Source organism: Neoarius graeffei, chromosome 13 (assembly GCF_027579695.1).
Source record: "Neoarius graeffei isolate fNeoGra1 chromosome 13, fNeoGra1.pri, whole genome shotgun sequence".
Taxonomy (NCBI): Eukaryota; Metazoa; Chordata; class Actinopteri; order Siluriformes; family Ariidae; genus Neoarius; species Neoarius graeffei.
The window spans coordinates 53969200-53996699 of record NC_083581.1 but is presented as its reverse complement, the minus strand read 5'-3'; the positions used below and the strand labels follow the sequence as shown (position 1 = coordinate 53996699).

The 27500-nt window shown below is 39.2% G+C and overlaps 1 protein-coding gene across 2 annotated transcripts in view; it reads right to left on the bottom strand.

Annotated features, from left to right (window-relative positions):
• Positions 1-27500, bottom strand: part of slco4a1 (solute carrier organic anion transporter family, member 4A1) — a 62364-nt gene that overhangs the window by 9733 nt on the left and 25131 nt on the right. The window contains exons 1-8 of one of the 2 annotated variants that reach the window (XM_060936887.1): positions 19000-19064; positions 18133-18733; positions 17647-18022; positions 12860-12950; positions 12230-12351; positions 9635-9746; positions 4982-5136; positions 1680-1911 (exon numbers count right to left, since the gene is read on the bottom strand). In XM_060936887.1, the coding sequence (XP_060792870.1) occupies positions 1680-1911; positions 4982-5136; positions 9635-9746; positions 12230-12351; positions 12860-12950; positions 17647-18022; positions 18133-18546 (1502 nt within the window). In that variant the 5' untranslated portion in view covers positions 18547-18733; positions 19000-19064. Of the gene's footprint in view, positions 1-1679; positions 1912-4981; positions 5137-9634; positions 9747-12229; positions 12352-12859; positions 12951-17646; positions 18023-18132; positions 18734-18999; positions 19065-27500 lie in introns of those variants that run through there. The other variant, XM_060936886.1, reaches the window with a different exon arrangement.

Below are 27500 nucleotides of genomic sequence, written 5' to 3'. Positions count from 1 at the left end.
ACATTAACCAGATTTAGTTCTGCCATTCTGGGAATTTTACTTCAAATAAAATCAAGGTCTTTTTCCAAAAGAAATGGGATTGATTGGGAAAATCTCTTATTCCTGCCTCCAAAGTCTCAAAATTTAGCATGACTCACAAGCAGTGGTTAGCCTCTTATGAGCAAGTAAATCAAGCACCCATGCCACTGCTGAAAGTATACAGAACAAAAAGTACACTGATGAACAGAAGCCTCTCTTCACACTCAATTCACAGCAGTGCACTTGCCAAGAGCTTTGTGTTCACAACTCAATGTTAATAAGTACTTTCACAAAACACTGTTCTGCACTCTCAAATTTGGCTGCCCTTACACTCTCAATTCATGACAAATGTTTAAGTTGCATGGAAATGCCGAGTATATTGGTGTGCTCGTCTGCGTTTATATGTGCCAAGCTTAGCTGTGTGTTGTGACATGAACATCATCTTTAACATTCTTTAATACAGAGGCCTGGATACTGTCCTGTAGACAGCCTACAAACTAGCAAACAAAGGCTCTGTCTAACTCCTATCCTCTTTCCCCACATGTTAAGTATTCATGCCTGGTAGCCAATGTTAATAAAAGTAACATAAAGGGATCACCAAAGTGATTTAATATATTCTAAGCTATATTTCAAAAGTGGGCAGCACGGTGGTGTAGTGGTTAGCACCATCACCTCACAGCAAGAAGGTTCTGGGTTTGAGCCCAGTGGCCGATGGGGGCCTTTGTGTGGAGTTTGCATATTCTCCCCATGTCTGTGTGGGTTTCCTCCGGGTGCTCCGGTTCCCCCCCCACACAATCCAAAGACATGCAGGTTAAGCTAACTGGTGGCTCTAAATTGACCGTAGGTGTGAATGCGAGTGTGAATGGTTGTTTGTCTCTATGTGTCAGCCCTGCAATGACCTGGTGACTTGTCCAGGGTGTACCCCGCCTCTCATCTATAGTCAGCTGGGATAGACTCCAGCTTGCCTGCAACCCTAAACAGGATAAGCAGTTACGGATAATGGATGGATATTTCAAAAGCAATATTTATATCATTTTTATTAGCATATGGCTGTCCATATTACACAGCTCTACATGCTACTATATTCATTCATTACCATGACCTCTGATTTTCAAAATAATGCCTCTTGAGCAAATTTGTGTGTCAAAAAAAGCTATTTTAATTCCATATTATTTATTTATTTATTGTGCCAACCATTTATACATGCCACTTAATATTAATAGCAGAGTATTTATGTGTGGTACAAATGTACATCATGCTAGGGTAACACTATCAATTTATTTATTCAGTTTTATATTGGGATAATAACAAAATAAAATTTTGATATATGCTGTTATGGTTTGTTAGAAAGTAGAGCATTTGTTCATAACTACCTGTACATGGATATTTTGTTAGGCAATAAACTCCTGTATATCAAATACACAGTGTGCAACACATTACAGAATGCTTTACATAACTAATGCATATATTGTATACATTTTGTTATTTGTTAGATATTATTTATATTCACTGATCATTTAAAATATTTACGAATACTGGGTGGTGAGGGGTATTTGAAAAACAAACAGACAAATGAAAGCCTGAATGGTAGTACATATTAGGCTGTACTACCTCACATGGCCTGTAGAGGGAGGTGCACCTGCTCCTAGAGAGTCATGTACCTGCTCTGTGTATAAACGGAGCTGATGTTTTGAGAGCTGTTCTGGTATGGTGTGGTCACTCCAGCCATAGGCACATTAGGGCAATGTAGGAGGAAGACGAAGACTGCCACAAAGCTCACCAGGGCACAGAGCATACAGAAGCGGATGATGCCACGGCAACGGAGGTTCAGCTTCTTCACAATGTAACCACCCAGGAAGGTGCCGCCCCCTCCAGCAGGTACCACCATGTAGCCTTGGAAAAGAAAATGTTTGTTAAAGTATGTTTTGCATAATTGTTCTGAACTTGGTCTATGTGTGTGTCACAGGTGATTACTTCAAGATTACATGGGAAGTATGGCCTCCCTCAATTTTATTAAAATGAGACAAGAACCATTTAGTAATGTGTCTATATTATTCCTCACTCTTGATGAAATTCAATATTTTAGCAAATCAAACTATCAAATATCTCACTGCAGTATCTAGCTGTCCATTTATTATGCAAACTGTTTTTGATGGACAGCGCAGTCTGCATGAAGAGAGAGAGAGAGAGAGAGAGAGAGAGAGGGGAAAAGAAGGGGAAAAAAACCATCACAGCACAGGTAATTTTGTGGAAATGATTTTGGAAAAACTATTTGATGTCATTCCTTGTGAGGTGAGACTAGGGCTGACCAGAGAAGAGAGATTGTGTGGTCACTGTAGGACCATTGAAGTTAAGGCAGATATTCACTCGCACCTACAGTGTCAATTTCAAGGCAGACAGGTTACATGAGTGACTTTTATATTTATTATACCCCCAATTATTTAACCACTGGATCAAGTCTCTTATGTATAACCTGACCCAGAAAAAAAAAAAAAAAAAAAAAAGTGTGTAATCCCATTAATAGTATAGTTTTTGTATTTTAATATCTACAGTTATTAATTCATTCCTTTGCTTTACTGCTTATCCACTGTAGGTCGCAGGTGGGCTGGCGCCAATCCCAACTGACATTCGTCTCAATTCTCTAGTTTCCTATTATCTCTCAAAAATATGCCAGTAGATGGATTGGCTCACACTCAGTGTTCCAGGGATAACCTCTGCCTACCCCATGACCCCTACCAGGATAAACAGTTCCTAAAAATTAGCTAATTATTTATTTAATTTTCAATTTGTTATTCTATCACAATGGTGCATTATAGTTTGAATCTTAGTTTATTAAAATCAATTCATAAAAATATTTCCTTTGGTGAAATAAAAAGAAAAATATTAAAAGTTAGGCCAATTCACAAGAGGTGAGTACATACACCCTGAAAGGTAAGGTGAAAAAAAAAAAAAGTTTGTCAAATCTCTATTTTACAGTCTCTGCTTTGTGCAATGTAGCAAAAATAATTGAAAAAATAATCCCCAGCATTCATTTTAGTATTTTACTCATCAAAATTCTTGCCTTCATTATACAATTGAGGTAAAATGGAAAAAAAAAAACCGAATAATGACAGCTAATTGGCTAATTACCATGTTATGCCAACTAACCACAAGGGCAGCTGACTATTGAACTGCACGGAGAATTTAGCTCAATGACTAAAGCCCAGCAGTTATCAGTTTTAACAACAAATTGCAAAATGTAGCTGCATTTTTAAAATGTTATTTTGTGTTGCGGGCGGCACAGTGGTGTAGTGGTTAGCGCTGTCGCCTCACAGCAAAAAGGTTCCGGGTTCGAGACCCGTGGCCGGCGAGGGCCTTTCTGTGCGGAGTTTGCATGTTCTCCCCGTGTCCGCATGGGTTTCCTCCGGTTTCCCCCACAGTCCAAAGACATGCAGGTTAGGTTAACTGGTGACTCTAAATTGACCATAGGTGTGAATGTGAGTGTGAATGGTTGTCTGTGTCTATGTGTCAGCCCTGTGATGACCTGGCGACTTGTCCAGGGTGTACCCCACCTCTCGCCCGTAGTCAGCTGGGATAGACTCCAGCTTGCCTGTGACCCTGTAGAACAGGATAAAGTGGCTACAGATAATGAGATGAGATTTTGTGTTGCATGAACAAGTGTTGCATTTTTTAGGAAAAGTACCACCATTAACATGGCTCATGAGTGGTGTACGGTAATACAAGTGTTCCCCCTGTTGTTGGGAGATCAATCACAGGTTTGAATCCTGATGATGCCACAGCCATCTGTGGACGGATGTCAAGAAAGCAAAGTCGTTGTAGAGTGATAAGGGAAAGTTAGCTAGTTGTTGAGAATTGGCAAGACCAAACTAGGGAAAAAATGGAGGAAAAAAAAAAACACCATAAGTGAATATTTTTAAGGTTAATAAGCTATCAGGTGTTTATACAAAGCAGAAGTAACAAATGGAAATCTCTTTACTGTGCCCTTTTGTGGTCTTCATGTGAGTAATTATGGATAAAAAATTAAGCCTATTAAAAGTCAGCCAGCTCTCTTAGACACTTGTACTATTTCTTTTGCCAGTGTGAATTGTAACCTACATGCCAATAAAGCACTGGTGAATTAAACTGAATCGGAGTGGATTCTAAAGTAGGAACATATCTTTTTCCCTGCTTGATTGGTCAGCTTTCCAATGTTCTAAGCACTGTGTGTGGGTGATGCTAAATATGCATAAGTATAACACAGTACAATATGAGACTTTCAACTATTTGCTCAATAATGAATCAGATCTGTCAATCAAGGACACAAAGGCAAAACTGATATGCCATAAAATAAGATACTTTGCTTTTTTTTTGCTAGATTAAATGAACAAAACTAGATTTTCATAGTGTAAAAAAAAAACCCTGCAATATATGTGCCAACCTAGGAGAAATAGGCATAATGGATCAATATTTCTGGTTCACACAATAGAATTGGGTCTTCCCCTCCGTCTCTCCCTCTGTCTGTCTGTCTCTCTCTGTGTCAAGTTACATGTTGATCCTGAGCCACCAGTGATGCTGACCTCTTCTGCTCTTCGGACATGCCTGACCCATCCTGATACCCTACATCTGGCTGTAGTCTCATCACATTGCTCCTATGGAGGATGGCCCCATATGGACAATCGAAAAATGCACTTGGAAGATGGCTCTGGACACTTAGTTTTGCTGTGATGGCTGAGGACTACAATTGCCATGATAACGGTCTTTAATTTTCTGTAAAACTGCTTTGCGACAATGTCTGTTGTTAAAAGTGCTATACAAATAAACTTGACTTGATTTAGCTCGATTCAGGGACTACACTGGTTGACAGTTAAATTCACTCCAAGCAGACTCTCTCTCTCTTTCTCTCACACGGCTGAAAGCAATTCAATTCAGGTTATGTGAGAGGCACTGAAATGAATGATGTGATGGTTCAGCATGGCTGTCTTACCAAACCAGGTGGCTGCCTCAGAGGCACTAAGACTGAACTGTGACTCCAGGAACTTGGGCCCAAAAGTGGACATACCAGCGATTAAAGTTGCCTCTGTAGCACCAGCCAAACATAGAAAAATAAACGTAGGGTTCTTTAGCAGGAGCAACACTGACCTGTATTGAGAGAGAGAGAGAGAGAGAGAGAGAGAGAGAGAGAGGAAGGGGAGTGGAGAAAAAATATGAAATGATCTTGTGGTCACTAGTGTCCTGTGTAATGTAGAGTGTGCTGTTAGTTATAGCCAATATCCAACCAATACATAAAATCATGCAGATATGGGTCAAGAGCTTCAGTTATTCAGTGTTTTGGGTTGAAATCAAATGTCAGAATGGGGGAAAAATGTGTTCTCAGTGACTTTGACATGGTTGTTGGTGTCAGATGGTTTAAGTATTTTTGAAACAGCTGATCTCCTGGGATTTTCACACCACAGTATATAGAGTCGAAACAGAATGACAAAACCACTCAGTGAGCTACAGGTTCTGTGGGCAGGAAGACCTTGTTGATTAGTGAGATCATAGGAGAAATGCCAAACTGGTTTGAGCTGACAGGAAGTGACAGAAGTGTGGTGAGCAGAAAAGCATCTCAGAAAGTGCAACTCACCAAATGTTGAGACAGATACTCTACAATAGCAGAAGACCAAATTGTGTCTCTACTCCTGTCAGGTAAGAACAGGAACTGATGCTACAGTGGGCCTCTATCCTCACCAAAGTGCTTCTATTCGTAGAACCACAGCCCACTGAAAGTTAGTTTTTTTGCAGCATTCTGTGTAAACTCTAGACTATCATGGGTGAAATTTCAGATCACCACTTTCTCAAATACTCATACCTGCCCAGAGGTGGGTAGAGTTCTACAATGGTTCGTGTAGAAGTAAGAGTATTCACTAAAAATAACTAATGAAATGAGTAGTGAGTAACTTCAGAAGATGATTTATTATATCTAATATACATCTATTTGAATACACATTCAAATGTAACAATCAGTTATGCCCCAAAATAAACATTTTAAATGCTTGTCTAATAAACACAACATAAAATCTGCTTATTCAAGTACAATTTCTAAAAATAAATTAGTTAATTCTTTAAATATTTACCAAATAACATAAATGAAGGTGTCATGTAAAGTGCCAGTAGACAGATGTAAGTGCAGGAAGAGGTTACTGTAAAAACAATAAGCAGGCATACAATCCAAATCATCAGGCAGAATCAGAAACAGGAGAAGGTCCTCCGAAGCACAAACAGACTGGTGTAGGCAGAGACAAAGCAAAAACCAAAATACAAGTGTGAGTCGGTAAACCAGAAGAACGTAAATGAAAGGCTTGGCAAAAATCAAACAAAAGACACTGAGTGCAATCCTTTGCAAAGTCTGTTCAATCTCAGCATTCTTCTAAGTGAGCGCTGATTGCACCCTAATCCAGAACAGATGCATGCAGTTAGTCCTTCACTGCAAAAAATGATATCTTAGCAAGTGAAAATATCTTGAATAGTTGAAATGATCTAGCATTTTCTATTAGAATACAAAACAAATTCTAAGATTATTAAACCTAGTTCTAGATTGCAACCAACTTATTCTAACATGTCTTATCAAGTTAAACTATCTGTCCATGCAGAAAGATTTCACTAGTATTAAGTAATTTTTTCCTCAAATCCAGTTTTCAATTTTTTGCAGTGTTGAGGTATGCTGCACAGCGCGTGAATGTGCGTGAGTGAGAGTTCAAAGCACACCAGGTGTGAATACACACGGATGTGACAGAAGACAATTTTGCCACATGTTAGTTTCATGAATCTTCCAGTATAGAGAGGAAAGAGATTAGGGTTGCGGAGCAACACAGAGCCAAAAATGAAAATAAAGCGAGCATTTTTTAACAAACCAATACCAAAGTCATAACACTGTTTAATTTCTTTATTTGTTCAAATTCTGTGCATCAAAGCAAGTGATATCGTAGAAGCTGTGCACATGTGAATGAATATAATTTAATAAATTAGTGTGACGTGTGTAGTCTAATGTAACAGAGTACACGTACATTTTTTCCGATTGTCGATGTACTCGAGTAAAAGTGAAAAGTATTATACATTAAAAACCACCCTTATAAGAACGATTTACTGGAAAAGATGACTTAAGTACATGAATGGAGTAAACCTGTGATGCATTAATACTCACTTCTGTACCTGCCTTTCTGGCACCAACAACCATACCATGGTCAAAGTCACTGAGCCAAATTGTGATATTTGATGTGAACAATACCTGAAGCTCTTGACCTGTAATTACATGAGTTTATGTATTTCATTACTGCTATATGACTGACTGATTGAATATCTGCATGAATAAGCATGCGCATGGGTGTTCCTAATAAAGTAGCTAGTGAGCGTATATTTTATTTCTGTAAGCCCTGTTTGAGAGTTTATGAAGGTATAAAGGAATTACTGAAAACATGTCATGCAAAATTGCTCTTGGTTCACCAGAAACTCCAATCAAGGTATAACTATATAGTCAGGGACAGCTAAAAATTTTCCAGGAACACGACATATAATCAGGCTCTTCAGCTTTTATAATAAACTATTAAACACCGCCTCCATGACCAAGTTGTTTGAAAACCGTCTTTTCTGACAGCAACCTGTGGTCTGAATTGCACATAGCAAGAAGTGTCCTGTCAGCATGGGCAGGCACTTATGCACGCGATTGCATGGAAGAGTCCGGCTGTACAATTGTATGCTCAAGTACGGGAATACAGGATGATACTTTGCGTCGTGCGTTTTCGACCACAGTCCTGAAATAGGGTGTACTGATTACTGGGGCTATGGAACAGGTGTTTCCTCAATCAGAACTTGGGATAAGGAGGGTGCTGTGGCACTTGGGAGTTGTAGTCTGTGGCGGACATGTTTGAAAGCTACCATGAATTTGCGTCGTCACGGACATGTCCAAGCTCCATTTGTTTTCCACCTTTTTACACATTGCAGGAAAAGGCTTTTTTTTTTTTCATTTGAACAAATATAACATCTCATCTCATTATCTCTAGCCACTTTATCCTGTTCTACAGGGTCACAGGCAAGCTGGAGCCTATCCCAGCTGACTACGGGCGAAAGGCGGGGTACACCCTGGGCAAGTCGCCAGGTCATCACAGGGCTGACACATAGACACAGACAACCATTCACACTCACATTCACACCTACGGTCAATTTAGAGTCACCAGTTAACCTAACGTGCATGTCTCTGGACTGTGGGGGAAACCGGAGCACCCGGAGGAAACCCACGCGGACACAGGGAGAACATGCAAACTCCACAGAGAAAGGCCCTTGCCGGCCACGGGGCTCGAACCCGGACGTTCTTGCTGTGAGGTGACAGCGCTAACCACTACACCACCGTGCCACCCAAATATAACATGTTTGGGTAATTAAATTATGAGGGTCAATAATTTTGGAAGTAGCTGTAAGGTATGTAATATTAAAAATTCAATCAATACATTTATATAATTAAGTATGAACATATTTTAATATATTGTATAATATTCTATTCCACAGTCACTGGATATGAGCAATTGCGCACTCTGATTGGCTACTCTATGAGGATGTCAGCTCATATACCATGAGTAAAAATGGTGGCACGTGTTGCTGAACCGACCGAGGACGAAATAAAAACCCTACTCAAAAAACCCCTCAAAAATTATCAAGTATTTAAAAGAAACAGAAATAGTTAAAAGAATAAAGTTTATCCCCCCCCATATCTCCTATTCCATGCTTCAACCCAGTTGGTGGCAGTAATGCACCTTTAAGTTGGTTTGCCAACTGCCAAAAAACCCTAAAGAAGAAAAAGAAAAAAAAAGTGCAACAAAATATGGAAAAAAAAGGATTTGATGGGAAGAACATAACTTTTTTTCAAGAATTATTTTGAAAGCATTTTCACACATTGCTACTGTCATTTCTCCGGTTTGTGTACATTCTAAGCAGAAATTATTTTGTCTGACTTTTTGTATAAAAGTTTTTATTTATCAAATTTGCAAAAAATAAAAATGCTCCGTTTCTCAAAATCCAGTGAATGTGGATAGAATAAAACAGTTATTCCACTCAATCTCGTCGTACATGGCTTATACTGTAGCCTGCTCGGCGCCACGTGCCTCATTGGCTATCAGCTCATGTATGACTCGATTTTGTGGAATAACTTAATTATCCTCTTATTTGTGAAAGATTTATAGTAGCAGATATACTATCTGAGTTAAAAGCTCCTGCTCTTCCTTCTTAGCTGTATGACAAAGACTTCTGTGTACTAATCATGCTTTCATGAGTCAGTTACTGTGCTATGTTTAAAAAAAAACAAAAAACGCACAACACTCCATTATAATAACGAACTTAGCCTTAATGACCAAAGCAGAAGTTCATAGAAGAGATGTGTCACACACATGATCCAAAACTCTATTTAGACTAGACCACACAAGCTTATTTCTAAATCTTCCTGTTGCGTTTCACCGTCTGCTCTCTGCATGTGGTACCACCCTTTCAGTTTTATTTAATTTCTAAGTATTCTTGTTCCTGATTTTAAGAAATCACTTGATTTTTTTTTCTTACCATCATTCTTGAGGATACTTATTTTTATATGTTTTCACTTTTAAGAAGTTGCACATACCTCGGCATGTCTTTTACTGTCTTGCCAAACTGGGGATCAGAGGCGGTCACTTGACTTCCATCGTTCAGCTGATGAGTCTCAGACACACGCATGGCTATAAAGCGCTGAGAACCTGTTTGTGTATGAGAGAGAGAGAGAGAGAGAGAGAGAGAGAGAGAGAGAGAGAGAAGCTGACTGCCCTCATTTATCACTCAATAATAACATCAATATTTAGATAGACATATGTAGGTGTTATACAGTTTATTTTATTCTATATTTTCTTGTGTTGCACCATGAACTACAGTGGATATAAAAAGTCAACACACCCCTGTTAAAGTTGCAGATTTTCATGTTAAAAATGAAACCCAGATATGTTTTTTCCACCTTTAATGTGATTTTTAAAATTTAAACATATTTGGGAAAAATAGAAAGGAAAAAAGAAAGAAAACATTTACACTCACCTGGTTGTACAAGTGTGCACGCCCCTTTAACTAATACTTCATTAAAGCACCTTTTACTTGTAATACAGCACTTTTTTTTTGGATAAACATCTACCAACTCTGTGTAGTTATCATGCTGGAAGGTCAATGTTTCTTCATCTTCACCTGTCTAACAGATGCTTGCAGATTTTGTGCAAGAGGAGACTGCTATTTGGAGTTATCCTCTAATTCCCTCTATAGCCCGGGCATTTGAAGAATACAAGAGAAATGTTTTCACATCCAGGGAGTGACCAGTACTTCTCAGATATTCCTGCAGCACCTTGAATGTTGCCAGAGAATTCTTGGCAGCCTCTCAGACAAGCTTTTGTATTGTCCTTTCACCAATTTTAGAGAGATGTTTTGTTCTTGGTAATGTCACTGTGGTGCCATATTTTCTCCACTTGTTGATGGTATTCCCTGTGTTCATAGTACACTTAATGTTCTGGAAATTATTTTGTACTCCTCTCCCAATTTATACCTTTCAGCAGTGAGATCCTGTACATGCTTTGTAAGCTCCTTGCAGATCATGGCTTCAGCAGTTGGTAGAAACAAGACGATATCAATAAAATTCAACAAAAATAGATAATCTTTGAGTTAATCAAAATCATTTCAGTGCTGACACGTATATGATAATTACCTTCTATTTGCTTTTCACTTGAATTTTGTCGGTTGCTATATTATATTAAAGATGGAAATGCACTGTCTGGCCAAAAACAAGTTGCACACTAATATTTCATTGGACTGCCTTTAGGTTTGATTATATAGTGTGCATTTGCTATGGAACTGCTGTAGGTATTCAACAACCAATCAACAGCATTCATCAAGAACTTATATTGACAAGGGGAGTGTGAAACAACTCTAAAGTCTTCTTCAGCACATCCCAAAGATTTTCAAATGGGGTTAAGGTCAGGACCCTGTGGTGGCAATTCATGGCAATTCAGTGAAAATGATTCCTCATGCTCCCTGAACCACTCTTCCAAAAGCTGACCCAGATGAATCTTGGCATTGTCATCCTGGAATATCCATCAGGGAAGACAAAAATCCATTGATGGGATCACATGGTCATTCAGTACATTCAGGTAGTACGCCGATTTTGTTTTATAGCCACATAACGCTGTTGAGCATAGACCTGAACAATTGATGCAACTCCAGATCATCAGAGGCTTGTACAGTGACCACTATTCATGGTGGGTGCATCATATCATGTGCTTCCCTTCTTACATTGATGTGCCCATCACTCTGGAATAGGGTAAATCTGGACTCATCAGACCACATGGCCTTTTTTCCCCCCCACGGTTCCACAGTCTAAGCTTTATGTTCCCCTGCAGATTTAAGCCTTTTCTTCTGATTAGCCTCACAAACAAGTAATTTTCTTATGGCCAAACAGCTGTTTAGTCCTTGAGTTCTCATTGCATTATGCATGTGGAAATGCTCTTACTTTCACTATTAAACATAGCCATGAACTCTACTGTTGATTTTTTTTTAACAATCTGACTTCAAGAGTTCAAGTAATCTCTGATCACAGTCAGCGAAGATTTTTTTCTAACCACATTTCTTCTGTGAAGTTGATGATTCACCACTATCCTTTCAGTTTGAATAAAACGGACAGTTCTGAAACCAACTCCAGTAATTTCAGCAATCTCCTTAGTTTCCTTTGCGTGATGCAGGCCAATAATTTGACCTTTATGAAACACAAGAACATCTTTTTCACAACCACAGGATATGGTTGTGAAACTATGGACTATGGTTGTTTAAGAAATGAGAAGCTACTCACTGCATCAGTTATGGATAAAAAAAAAAAAAAAAAAAAAAAAAAAAATAAAATATATATATATATATATATATATATATATATATATATATATATATATATATATATATATATATTGGCAGCTGAAACAATTACTGCAGTAATTATTTTTAAAAAGTCTTAAGTATTTACTTATTTAAAGCCAAATGGTGATTTATTTATTTATTTATTTATTTATTTTTGCCAGGAAGTGTATATCCAGCATGACTTATCTTTATATCACAAAAATCAGCAAGTATAACAGAGGTGTGTAAACTTATATCCATTCAACTTCAATTTTTGAATTGAATGAACTAGGGCTATTTGGGGTGGACTAGTGGATTGTACCTGGTAGTTGGCGAGGATAGCCCAAAATAGGTACAGCAGTGATGAGAGCAGCAGCTCCTCCTGCCAGGAACCCAATCCACCATGCCCCCACCCACAGTGGGTTTTCTGGGGTCAGCAGAGTTCTGAAGAAATAGGAAGAGTGGAAAGTATATTTTTATATGCAGTTTAACTGATCAAACATCAGGAGAAACTTTCTTTTTCCAAAATTATTTTGAAAACATTATACAACTCAAAAAGTAAAACTTGTGAAACAGACTTGCCCTTCTACAGAAGGCGAAACATGCAATGATTGTATGAAAGCTGGCAAAAAAGTGTTAGTACAGATGAACTTGAAGGCTATTTAACTACATTGCTGTAGCATGCTGGGCTTGTGCAATATAATGATTTAAATGTCTCTACATCACAAGCAGGGAAAAACAATATTGTACACAAAAATACAGTAAAGACAAACTCAGTTATAGACCAGTAGCACTTCATCTGAGATGCATGGCCAAGCTTCTGGCCACCTAGTATTTTCCTGAAAACACTCCTACAGTACCTCTTCTGTTACCTCACAATGACCTTAGCGACCTCATGGTCCTATTCACCCCAGAGCCCCCTGATGACCTTAGGCAGGTATGAAAGACTCACATTTGGCCAATTTCTGTGTATATGTTGAGGAAGAAGCCACCCAGCAGGTATCCAGCTGCTGGGCCTAGAATAGCTGCCGTGTAGAAGATACCTAGGGAAAATAAGGCATGTTAGTTTCGTAGGATGCTATATTAGTACTATATCTGTCATGGCTCACCCCCTGAGTCTTAGAAAAAACTCCATTGTTTCATTTCACAGAATCCATGTTGGACTTTTGATCTCTACTCAGGCTGGACTATGTTTATAAATGGAAACTAGAGTCCAGAGATGCAATTGTCTGTGAATGCCTTTGAAATGTGCATGGTGGGGACTGGGAAGCAGCACAATTGTAGGACGCTTTATTGATGTTGAAAGTGGAGCCTGCCAATAAAGGTCAATAATTATGCTGCTGGATGGAGTGTTTACAAGGTGCATGCAAAACATAATAGGCAAAACTGCAAGAATCAGTATTAAAAAAATGATTGCAAATTCATGTAGCTGTGAGTTTTATATGCAACATTCCAAATGAAATGACAGTGCTTTGGAAGCCCACTTCTAATGCACATACAGGTATATACCCCAAAATAAGCAACCCTGCAGGACAGCATGAGGTCACACTGCTCCATGTTTGCAGTTCAATAAAATGATTGAATTATTTCTACTTGTTTTCATGGTTTTTAAAACACTATTTACAGGAAATGCACTGCTGGAGGACTGAAGTGTATGAGTGCTTTTAGGGCTCACATTTAATGCACACATACACACAGCCCATGTTTGCACTTCAGTTAGATTATTGACTCTTTTTTTATAAACCTTCTTTTCATAACTTTAAGCAGATAAACTCCATTTACAAGAAATACATTTCACATGTCAGAGCTGAGATGAGAGGTTAAACAAGGAAGCCTTTTATACAAGCTCCAACACACACACACACACACACACACACACACACACACACGGTTACTTTTTTCTCTGCACATCAACCACACTGACTGAAAAAAAGCTAACCTTTCAAATGAACAGAGAACTGAGATACTGTATAACCTGATACAGTTATTTGTTTTTCCAATCACAGATTTATCTGGACTTTACAAGCTTGATATCTTTGCAAGTTAATCTTCTTGTGTTAAGCTCTATACAGTACATACAGATAATTTTCATTCGGCAACCCAAACTATTTTGAGTAAGAAGGTTAATAGATATCATGTGCCTCAGTTGACTTTTTTTTTCTTTTTGCTCAGCAGTGCTATAACAATTGTGGTTTGACCTACAACACCTCTGGTGATGTGATCCAACATGCAGTAAACACTCAAAATTATCTGAGTTCCATAAGGGGCCCATACAAACATAGTGATACCCGTTTCAAATGCTTTTACTGAAAAATCTTTCAAATAATAAATGTACTCATTGTTTTCAAGCTCACTGGATGTTTAGTTTAATTAATATTAGGTAGTGTTCAAAGCTTAAAATTCATATAATTAAAATAATGATTAATGTTGACACTGGACTGTGCAGCACTGAACCGTACTTCCAAATGACACTTCTGAACTACGCTTCCCAGAATACACTGCATCCTGCAGACAGGGCTGCCGCAGACTACAACACACATGCGCCACCCTCATTGCCGTGTTTACACCTGTTCAAGATCACAGCAAAGAAACGATTTAAGGACTCCGTACTCACATACATACTGCGACATATATGTTTAGTTCACGTTTGCGTAAAAATGAAGTTGTTGACACTCATGGTGATGTTTTTGTTCTAGTTCCTTGTGTTTTCTGTAGTTTTGGATTTTGCTCTTGACTGTGATCTTGAACCATGCTTCCAACGTATTTGACTTGCGCTGTTAGTAAAGCACCATGAACCTGCACTTGCATTTGCCTCCAGTGTCTTGCTGACAATAACTATATTACACAGGAGTAAGCTTTTTGGTTTCTTTGGGGTTTACAGCATTATTCATTGTGATGGTAATCAAAAGATGAACATATATACAGAGAATATCACATAGTGGCGCGAAGATATGAAGTTTATCTTCAACTGGTGCTCACATACGTATTTCATGAGTGAGCACAGTAAACTAGTGAAACACAAGAAGATAAACTTCATATCTTCGCACCACTGTTTAATATTCTTTTTGTTGTAAAGACACATCCACAAAAAATACACAAGTTAATCAAAAGAATTTAAATTTTGAACCGGTCTGATATTTTGACAGTGAGCATCATGTCAGTGGGAAAACACTGGGAGTGACGTCATTGGAGTGAAATATCGGAAATTATACACTTTTTTCATGGAATAAAAACATGCATTCTATTCCCTTCTAGCAGGTTTACTGATGGCATGCAATATTGCTATGATATCGCTTGTCCTCCATGTATTACGCCACTCTCCCCAATGGAGAATAAGCGTGCAATATTGTCATAATATTGCATGTTGTCAAGACAACATGACATCACACATTGGAGCTCATGTGAAGATCCCAGTGACAAAACGTTTCTGCTGCATATGCGCATATTTCTTTGTCAGTCGGTCGGGAGAGAGAGATGGGGCTAATTCAGGCCCTGTCCACACGGCAACGGATTCAGGTGAATCTGATAAAATTGTTTATCATTTCGGCGTCCACACGGCACTGGCGTTTTGGGTGCCCCAAAACAAAATCTTTTGAGAACGGGTTCCAGAGTGAAAAAATCTGGCAACAGCGCCGTTGTGAAGTCGTCTGGATGAGTAGAACGGATTTGTTTACGATGACGTCACAACCACATGACTGTCAGTGCTTCACGCCGGGTAGAAGTGTAAAGAACGCGATGCGAGTTGTCAACAAATCCTATAACTTGGTTCATGAAACGTGCTTACAAAATATTTTCACTGTGAATATTTAGTGTAATGGTGCAAAGTGAGAGAGAAAGTGAGAGAATAGCCCTTAGGGCAGAGTCTTTAGTCCAAACACTGTGGAAACAGTACCAAACCGCGCACCGCCTGTGCGCTTTCCAAAAACAAAACCAATCCTGCCAGCAAACATAGGAAAAAAAAAAAGGAGTGATCTCACCTCTTCAGATGTTGGTTTAAGTCCGACAATACATTCCTCAAAAAGGGCGTAGAAGAACAAAGTAATCCATCAATGTGTAGCATTCAATTTATTCCGGACCATTAAAGAATTCTGGAGGATATCAGAATGTTGGCGTACCGGCTTCCATCTACCCCCATTCATTCCTCTTTCCGCGTCTTTCGTTTTACGCTACTGATTAATAATCAAAACTTTATGTGGCTAATGCTACAGAAGAAGGGGTTTATGTGCATGCGTCTACTTCTATTGTTCTGGTGTCTCCGATGGGACCGTCTTACAGCGCACGTAGTGGTGTGGCATGTGTATTGCATCGTTTTCAGCAAGCGTTGCGTTGCCATATGGACCTGATATTTTACTGATCCGTTGCCCATGTGGACACGATATTTAAAAAAAAAAAAATCTCGTTGCCGTTGTCGTGTGGATGTAGCCTCAGTGCTCAGTTTAAGCACTAAATAAACTGAAAACTGAAACTAAAAGACACACTAAACACCTGAAAGTCTACTAAAACTTCATATGTTCTTCACACGTTTACAAGAGAAAAACTGGAAAAGAGACGTCAGATATGTAAAACTTCCATGCTAGTGAGTGACTGACAGTTTGTAAACAAACATGGCTACGAGGTTTGCTTCATTAAAAGCAGAAGATTTAAAGCTGAAGATATATTTTGAAAGAGAAAGATGCGCTGAACACCCGAAAGGCTACCAAAACTTCCCTGGATGTTCTTCACGCATTTAATCTTCCGCATTAAATATATGGAAAAACTGGAAGAGAGACATATTGGAGATGTAAAACGTCCGCACTCGCGAGTGACTGACAGTTTGTACCCAAAAATAGCCGTGAGGTTTGCTTCATTCAAAGCCGAAGATTTAAAGAGAAAGACGCGCTGAACACCCGAAAGGCTACAAAAACTTCACTGGATATTCTTAGCGCATTTACAAGAGAAAAACATACCAATGGACATTAAAAAAAAAAAAAAAACCTGGAAAAGAGAGCAATAGCGGAAATATAAAGTTCTACTTGGAGGCAAGGAAAAGTGACGGAGACTTTTCCAAGAGGACTTCACTCAGCAAAGCCTTTTTGTTTTGAACAACTGCAATGTAACAATTAACTACTACCAAAAGTAACTTTGAACTTGAACTGTCAACCTGGATATAGCTTGTATACAAGTTGGGTTGTTGTTCAGGCTTTTTGGACTTGTACCATTTTTATTGTTAGAACTTTGACTTTGTACATTGGATTGACAGAACATTGAATTACATTCAATCAGAATCAGCATTCAATATTGGTAAGTTCCCCCCCCCAACTCTTTGTAAAAATCTATAATTGTTCCATCGAATGTATAATAATAATAATAATAATAATAATAATAATAATAATAAATAATTACTGGCTGGCTTTTTTCATGGTATATCAGATATATTCCATTCAGCTACTCGTCTTCGACTCATTCAGTATCATGCTAGCTGAATGGAATACATCTGATATACCACTCAAAGCCAGCCAATATTATTTAAAATGTGTGTCACTTGGGTCCGGGATGTATTTTGGATGAAAAATAAGAGTTTTTCAACACGAGGAGCTCAACCTCATATCTTTAAGCTACCATGTGATTTTCTTTTTATTATACAGACACATTCACAAACAAAAAGTACCCAAATTTATCAAAACAATTCATCGAAATTTTCACTGCACCAACTGCAATCACAGTTATCAACAAGGATTCACGCCCTTGTTATGCACTTACCGATGTAGACAGGTGCATAATTGGACTTGACATTCTCATCCAGATACGTAACGCCAAGTGTGTAGAGTGGTGTAGCACCAACACCATGCAGAAACTGGCCCAGCATGAAGATGTAGCGGTACAATGAGAGTGCAGTTCCTTTGCTATTCCCACACTCCTCTGTCTGATTGGCTGAGCATAGTCCAGTATGCTCCAATACTCTTGGCTGATAAGCTGGCGTGATTAAATGCGGCAGTGCAAACACAATTGAGCCGAGAGCCATTATGAAAACTCCCCAGCCCAGCCAGCGGGGCTTGTGCCCTGTGCCACCAAAATAGCTCACAAACGTTAGGCATACGCAGGCAGCAATGTCATAGGAGCTCGCAATGAGTCCAGCCTGTAATGACAGTAAATAGAACAGTACCATTTACTTCTTAGCTGAGTTACTCAAAGTTAGTTGTTATCTTGAGCTGTAATCTGACCCTTTAGTATAAAAAACCCACAGACCTGATAGCTGCGCAGGTCAAAGCGTCTCTCGATGGATGTGATGACAGTGTTGATGAAACCATTAATTATCATGCCCTGGAGAAATGAGGCCACACACAAGAAGAAAAGCACCCAGCGGGCCGTGTTGAAGCACTGGATGAAGTCAGGGGTTAGAGGTCCCCATCCACATAGGTTTTCTGTGTCCGAAGACAGAAAATTAACCCCTACTGTTGCCCCAGGGAGATTAACAGTGTTCTTGGTTGTCTTGATGGGGGCATCTATGGATGGACGGTAAGGAATGGAGCCAGTCGGTGTGCTGACCTGTGACTCCAATGGGCTTGGCAAGTCCACACTGGGACCCACAGGGCCATCCTGTAGGTCAAGGAGCTCTTGCCTGGAGCTGAAGGAACCGTCATTGTTGAATAGGTGGGGCATGGCCCCTTTGGGAAAAACACAAAAATTTTACTTTGGGGTAAAGTCAATAAATATCAAGTCCAGCTTCCTGGTTCCTGATTATATTTTACGTTGTCTTTTTGTGCCTGAGCTGAGATGAGACGTGCAATTCAGATATCAGTGCTTCACCAAACCCTGAGAAGCGCTTTGGAAGTAGGAAGACATCATCCTGAAATGAAAAGACTCTGACTTACAAACAAACAAACAAACAACATGATTCATAGATAAAAAAAAACCATTCAAAAGAAGTTTTATGATTATCCAGGGAACACTCAACAATACATCCACATCAACAGATCGCAAAGTTTGGATATAATGCTCACATCTGCAATAAACATTTTTATTAGAACATGCAGAATCCAGCAACACTGAAGCAGTAAATAGGAATTCTGGAGCACCTTTTAAAATCGTGCTTTTAAATATTTTGAAACTTACCTGAATAGAGTTATAGGTGAAATAAACAGCTATACAAATTTGAAAAAAAAAAAATCATCAGTAGCGCAAAAAGGGAACAATTTAATAAGAGCCATAGCTTTAAGCAACAAAAGTGGAGTGGAACAGGCAGACAGTGACATTGACACACATTTAAACATGGGGGGGGGGGGTTTACAAGATGAATACCTGTTGAAATATGAAGCTGTGAAAGAAATGTGTTGTGACAGAAGTCTTGCAAATACAGATGTATGTACAATCAGTATACTGGGAGGATAAAGCTTAAATTCAGCATTTCCAGGATAGGCTCTGGATTAATTTGTCACCCGTCAGGATAAATTGGTTGCTGAACATAAATGAATGAGTGAATGATTAAGGTAGACTGCCCTTCAGATTTTTTCGAGTTTAGGTCATAAAAAGAACTTTCCCTGACACCCAATTATTTTTGTTTAGTGGACCGAAAGCTACTGAATTCGAATCACAGACTTGTTATGAAATCAAAAGGTCTGAAATCAGTGAAATGTAGTTCCCTTTCAAATTTGGTCATTGTTTTACGCTGAGCACTGTATGAGTACACCCCCTTTGAAAAGTAATATTTTAAACAATATCTCAATGAACACAAACAATTTCCAAAATGTTGACAAGACAAAGTTTAATAGAACATCTGTAACTTAGAACAGGAAAAAGTAAGATTAATAATATAACTTAGATTACACATTTACGCATCTAAGGCCACTGCTGGATTTCTGAAGAAGAACAGGGTGAAAGTGATTCAGTGGCCAAGTATGTCTCCTGATCTGAACCCAATCGAACACCTATGGGGAATTCTGAAGAGACAAGCTGAGCATCACTCTCGATCCAGCCACTAAAAGAGGTCATTGTTGAAGAATGGAAAAAGATTGATGTTGCAAAATGTCACCAACTTGTTCATTCCATGCCTAGAAGACTTGGTGCGGTCATTAAAAATCATGGAGGCCATACAAAGTACTAGATGTAGTAGTTTTTGTTGTGGGGTGTACTCATTTTTGCACCACTAATTTGAGTAAAACTGAAAAATGTGTAATCTAAGTTATATTATTAACCTTACTTTCACGTTATAAGTTAAACAGATGTTATATTAAACTTTCTTGTCAACATTTTGGAAATTGTTTGTGTTCATTGAGATATTGTTTAAAATGTTACTTTTCAAAGAGGGTGTACTCATTTACGCTGAGCACTGTATATATGTTTATTTCTGCAATATCTCAAAACATAAAAACAGGCCATTCGGTGGCTGGGAAGTTCTTTAATTTGAGGGAATTCCCTAGCAAATAATATGCATGAAATTGCCCACTTCGTACAGTCAAGCAGACAAAAAGTCCGTGTACGCATGCGCAGGTTTACCCGTTTCTTCTTATTCTTCTTTTGGGTTTTACGGCAGCTGGTATCCAGTGTTGCATTACTGCCATCTACAGGTTTACCTTGACTGTACACTGACCGTTTTCATTTTGTCGCTAAACGAACAGCTGATCACACCGAGGTGCTCGCTGACCGCTGAGATTAGTTTGGTCCTCCATTTCCTTTCCTTCACAACATAACGCCTTTTCTTCTCACTTTCCGTTACTGTAGTTGGTTTTTCACATTTCATTCGTGTCCTCCATTTTTCTCTCGTGTTTCAAATTTGTATCCCACAATGCCTTGCGCGAACGAGGAAAGCCCACCACATGATGCACAACGTAGTATCTTGAATTGGGTCACGATGAAGCAAGAAAAAAATGGCGGATTTTTCCACTACTTTTTCCACTATACAAAAAACAAATTTATTAGTTTTTTTCTTTTCTTTTTTAAATAGAACAATTAATGAATTTAGGGCCATGTGGCATTTAATATATAAAAATGGCATATCTACAGCCCAGAAGGAATCAGGTGTGCTTAACGTAGAAAATAACATTGGACCACATTTCCTACTGGAATAATATCAAACATTAAGATAAAAGAAATGTTTGATTCCATCAAAGTTACTCATTTATTTCATTCAAACTCTCACTAAAGGACAAGGATTCTTGGCAATGTTGACGGTCAGTGGGACCGGTCATTATTGTTTCCTTATCTGAATGGTGGTCTGTGATTGATCGAACAGAGATAATGCATTCTGCTGAAAATTAGTAGTGGTGTTTGTCGTGGTTTGGGAATAAAGGGGATATATGATGCAGAGAAACATGGCAGATACATAAAATTGATTTTGGAACTTTGAATAGTCATTAAATGCCAAAGTTTTTTTGGTGGGAGCTTGAAACGCAGTTTCCTTAAATATAAAATATTCAACATTGAAACATTTCAATCACGATTAGAGAGCAAAAACTCAAAACAAAACAAATTGCATTTAACCCCGGAAGTCTATAAGACAATATGTGCAATCAAAATAATGCAGTGTCCTGCGAGAAGTCTACATTACAAGTACCAAATGCTTGGTCAGCTGCAGTTTGAGGCAGTGGAGATGAGCATCCTTGGCTCAATTTAATGCATTATATTCTGTTTTAAATGCTTCAAAGGAAACGACATGATAATGCTCTTCAAATTATGCAAGACAATGTTTCACGGCACAACATCCAATGTGCGAAAACGTGTACAAATAAGCCATTTGCTAACCGATGGAGCTAGACTAGCTAGCAAAATTTTTAAATGTTTTACAGTATAGTCTATTAAACCTAAGATGTCACTTCAAAGTTTGGTGGCAATTGGCTGGCATGTTAAATATACCTAAGAGCTGGTACAGCTTATAGCACCTATAGTTTGTGTTTTTGCTAGAAAAATATGTTGCTAAAAACATGCATGAATTAGCATGAGCTAGCTAGCCAACTAAAAATACCTGGGCTGCCAACTCTCACGCAAGGAGCGTGAGACACACGCATTTGATTGTCTTCGCACGCTCACATGCCATACCTCCGATTTCTCATGCTAGAAAAAAAATCTAGTTTATCTATCTAATCTAGGCTACCCATTGCGTCGCGCCAACCACTTGCAATCGATCAATTACGCCTTACGCACGGCTAAACAGGCAGAGAGGTGTTCCCTTCTGTACACACTCCCCTATGGTAGGTGGCGCATCTAATGATGCTGCACTCGCCGGAAGTTGGATAATTGCCTACCGTCAATTTAGAGGAAGAGGAGGGAGAAGAAGGTATCCGAGTTGAAGACGGGTGTCTCAGACAGGTTTGTACATATGCACGCCAATGTGTGGTGTTACTGGCATAATTATGAACTTGTACAGGTATAAAGTTTCTTAATCGTTTTAGCCTACAAGTGTTGTGAGAATATTTAATGCCATATCGAGAGCTGTGTACTAGGCATGCTAAATCATTCTACTGCCATGCCACAGCCTCTATCTTCCCCAACAAGCAGCACGGGAGAGCACCTCCTTAGCACACGTTAATTAAGGTGCATTTTTAGTTTGTTTACTGTATGTTATCATACTTTATGACTTTATTTGAAGCCATACTGGAAATGTTGTAAAATAAAGCAAGTAAGAGATATTACAAATGCAAGAAGAGCCATTAGCCACCATACCTATTGTTTATTTACAGGGTATTTATTTTTAATTATTTATGATGTATGTAATTGCTCAGTTAAAGTAAATAAAACATGGTCACCTGTAATATCAAAGAACTTGAACTTGTGAGTAATTAAAAAAAAAAAAAAAAAAAGACAGAACAATATACTGAGGAGACAGGGTTTCAAAGAGGGCAAGACAGGTAGAGAATATTTGTCAGATAACAGGCCCTGACGAATGCTCTATTACTAATAAGAAACATAGATAAGAAATAAATTAATAAGAAATATATTAATAGGCGGCACGGTGGTGTAGTGGTTAGCGCTGTCGCCTCACAGCAAGAAGGTCCTGGGTTCGAGCCCCGGGGCCGGCGAGGGCCTTTCTGTGCGGAGTTTGCATGTTCTCCCCGTGTCCGCGTGGGTTTCCTCCGGGTGCTCCGGTTTCCCCCACAGTCCAAAGACATGCAGGTTAGGTTAACTGGTGACTCTAAATTGACCGTAGGTGTGAATGTGAGTGTGAATGGTTGTCTGTGTCTATGTGTCAGCCCTGTGATGACCTGGCGACTTGTCCAGGGTGTACCCCGCCTTTCGCCCGTAGTCAGCTGGGATAGGCTCCAGCTTGCCTGCGACCCTGTAGAAGGATAAAGCGGCTAGAGATAATGTGATGTGTGATGTGATATATTAATATAGCTTATTTAAGTATGACCAAAATTTTTAAGCCTAACTTTGTGTGCACAGTCCCACCTATGGCCAAGGTTCAGCTTTTTGTGTTTCAATACTGTTCAAACTTAATCATTTTAATGTTTCTTGTAGCACATGCACATTTTGCTTACTGTTTAAGCATTTTATTTGTTCTTTTGCTGTCGATATTTTTCCCCATGCCAATCTTCTGCTGAACCCAGTGGTGGGGAAAGCCTTTAAATGCATAATGAATAGTCAGTGAGGGACAATCTTATTTTTGCAACAGTTATTAAAAACTTAACATTTAGTTTCAATTCAGAAGGTGTTTAGGCTTAGCTGATGAAATATTTTCAAACATGAACTTGCCTTTAAATCCGAAACACAGGTCTATAGGGCTACAGGAACATTGGCAGTCATCTGTAGTTTTCTAGTGTGGGGGCTTTTAAGCCAAAACTTGGTGCTTTTGTTGGCCACAAGCTGAAGGCCTGGCAAGTCAGGGTGTGTAAGAATGTAGGTATGGCACAGCAGGCCACTCCAAAAATCCACCAGAATGCAGGAACATCTACTAAATCCAAAATCTCAAACCCCCTCCCCCCCATTGTCCATCTCCAGCTGGACGACCCACAAACAAAACACCAGAATGCAGGGGGACAAGTGAATATCAAACTGAATACAAAATTCCCACTTACTGCATGGTGTGCGGAAAAATTTTGCCGTCGACCCCCCCCCCAAAAAAAATCTCACTCCAAGGAATTTCGAAAAGTTGGCAGCCCTGAAAATACTAGCAAGTTTTTCACTGGACAATATATTTATTCTTACTTGAATAATTTTCTTGACCACTTTTTAAGCTACAGTAGTAGTACTTTTATTCACCAGTGTGTTTTGTACTCTTTCCCACACGGCTCATGACATACTGATTTCTTCTCATTTCTAAACAAAATAAAATAACCCCTTGAGCATGTCGTTTTAATGCAAAACACATTTAGATGCAAAATAATGAAAAACCAAAAAGAGTCTTCAGTCAGTAAAGCTGGAATCCAAAATTATCCACTCGGCTAAGCAGAACTAAACTCACCAACACAGCAGTCAATAATGTTTAACTGAAGAAGCTAAAAACAGTGAAACTGGTAAAAAAAGTAAACCCAATTCCAAAAAAAGTTGGGACACTAAACTGTAATTTAAAAACAGAAAGCAATAATTTGCAAAATCATGGAAATCCTATATTTCATTGAAAATAGTACAAAAGACAACATAGCAAATGTTGGAACTGAGAAATTTTTATATATTTTTGAAAAATAGATGCTTATTTTGAATTTGATGTCAGCAACACGTTTCAAAAAAAAGTTGGGACAGGGGCATGTTTACCACAATGTTGCATCACCTCTACTTTTAACAACACTCTGTAAACATTTGCCAACTGAGGAGATTAACTGCTATAGTTTTGAAAGAGAAATGTTGGCCCATTCTTTCCTGATATACAATTTCAGTTGCTCAACAGCTCAGGGTCTCCTTCGTCGTATTTTGCACTTCATAATGCGGCAAATTTTAAAGAGGAGACAGGTCTGGATTGCAGGCAGGCCAGTTTAACACCTGGACTCTCTTACTACAGAGCCATGCAGTTTTAATATGTGAAAAAAGTGGTTTGGCATTGTCTTGCTGAAAGAAGGAAGGCCTTCCCTGAAAAAGATTTTGTCTGGATGGCAGCATATTGCTCTGAAACATGTACATATTCAGCATTAATGATGCCTTCCCAGATGTACAAGCTACCCATGTCATGCACACTAATGCACCCTCATGCCATCACAGATGCTGGCTTTTGAACTGTGCACTGATAAGCCGGATGGTCCCTCTCCTCTTTAGCCTGGAGGACATGGTGCCCATGATTTCTAAAAAATTTCTACTTTTGATGCATCAGACCTTGGGACAATTTTCCACTTCGTCTGTCCATCATAAAAGAACTCAGAGTGTACTTCACTGTACACTCTTCAGCGTGTACTTTTCTGTAACTATATTCAGACATGTTGGTACTGTTTATAAAAAGAAACAGTAGGATTTTCTCCACAAGTACGGTTGTAGTAAATTTGGCTACACCATGTTTAATAGAATGGTCTTTTTATGGTAAGAAGTAATTCAACTTTCACCATTCTAATTAGGTGGCGTGATCATTGGGTCAGAAGTGGTACTCTGAACTGCTGCATTGTGATTGGACACTTATTTGTTGCTCAGGAACTATGGGTCACAAAATAAATAAATTTTGTGCCTATTTTTAGTTTTCAATCCCATGCACCATTTGTTTGTGTTCCACAAGCCATTCTTTTCTGGATTCAAAGTACAAACAGAGGGAAGCTGAACAGTGAGCGGGGTCTATGGATTTGAGAATAGTCTCAGTATTTGCATTGGAGTCCTGGCTGTAGACAGTCTCTTTGAAGCATAGCTGGGTGCAAACAGGCCAAGGGAATAAACAGAGAAGAGGAAGCCGAGCAGGCCATACACTTACACTGACAACATCTCTGAAGGAAGTTCAGCAATAACAACAGCTTTTTGTGTCAACTGGCAGATAGGGTGCTGGAAGGTAAGTTTTGTGTTGTGAAAAGCTTTGTGAATCAGTTATAGTACCTTTGTTGTAGTCAGGGTTAATATATGTAGGACTATTCACAGCACAAACAGTGCTCCAAATGTAAAAGACAAGACCACTTGCAAAACAAACAGTTAAATTATAATGACAAGTGCGACATAATACAATAGTTACACAACAGAGCAGGTCACAACACATTAATCAATCAATACACATCACACATGCATGAATTATGCAGAAATACTGAAGCAACCCTTCAAGGCATCAGCCAGAAAGCTAAAACCTGCTCGCAACTGGATCTTCCAGCAGAACAATGATTCCAAGCACACAGCCAAACCTATAACAAAAATGACAACACAGTGACCAGTATTGAAATAGCCATCACAAAACCCGGAACTGAATCCCGCAGAAAATTTGTGGACTGAATTTAAAAAGCATGTCTGAGCAAGGACACTGGTGCCCCTTTTCCACCAAAGTAGTTCCAGGGCTGGTTCGGGGCCAGTGCTTAGTTTGGAACCGGGTTTTCTGTTTCCACTGACAAAAAACTGGCTCTGGGGCCAGAAAAACCGGTTCCAGGCTAGTACCAACCCTCTGCTGGGCCAGAGGAAAGAACCGCTTTCCTTTTTGTTAAGACCAACAACAATAAGACCGCGAAAGCTTGCTATTTTTAAGCGACGAGAAGCAGCAGCTGTACAAACGCAAAGTCATCCATTATTATTATTATTGTTGTTGTTGCTGCTGCTGCTTCTTCCGCGTTGTTTTTGCTTCGATATTCGCGCCAAGGTTTATGCAAACGTAGCGACGTAACCGACGTAATGACGTATACAGCGACGTAATGACGTGGCTTCCCTTAGCACCGCGAGCTATGGAAAAGCAAACTGGTTCTCAGCTGGCTCGCAAGTTGAACGAGTTGTGAACCAGCACCAGCACTGGCCCCGAACCAGCCCTGGAACTGATTTGGTGGAAAAGGGGTATCACAAACCTGATTGAGTTACACAAGTTCCGTGAGAATTGGTGAGCATAGGGGTTGCTGATTTTGGATTAAAGAGCATTAGTGTGAGGCAGCACGGTGATGTACTGTTAAGCACGATCACTTCGCAGCAAAAAGGTTTGGATTCAAACCTCAAGGCCAACTGGGGCCTTTCTTTGCAGACTTTGCATGTTTTCCCTGTGCCTGCGTGGGTTCCCTCTGGGTACTCTGGTTTCCTCCCATAGTCTAAAAACATGCAAATTAGGTCAACTGGCTACTCTAAATTGCCTAGAAGCGTGAACGCAAGTGTGAATGGTTGTTCGTCTCTGAGTTAGCCTTGCAATAGATTGGCGACTTGCCCAGGGTGTACCCTCCTTCTTGCCTGAAGTCAGCTGGGATTTCCCCCACGACCCTAACAGATAAGCGGTATAGAAGATGGATGGAGATTTTTATGTCAGGGTTCTAACTAGACCAAAATATCAGCATAGTGGCACCAGTCATAAAGGCCGGCGGTTAGGCTCACAGGTTCTACATGCTCAGAGATACATTCTAGTGCATTTCCTGGCACTTGCAGGCCTCCCTGAAAGTAGCTCTTTTTTGGTCATATTAATGATTTTTTTTTTCCAAAAGTTGCTGTGATTGTTTTGATTGAAGACTTATTATAATAATTATATTCAACTATATTAGTGACATTTATGGAATAAAAATAAGAATGGAATAAGAATAAAACCACCAGCTGATGTTCACAAA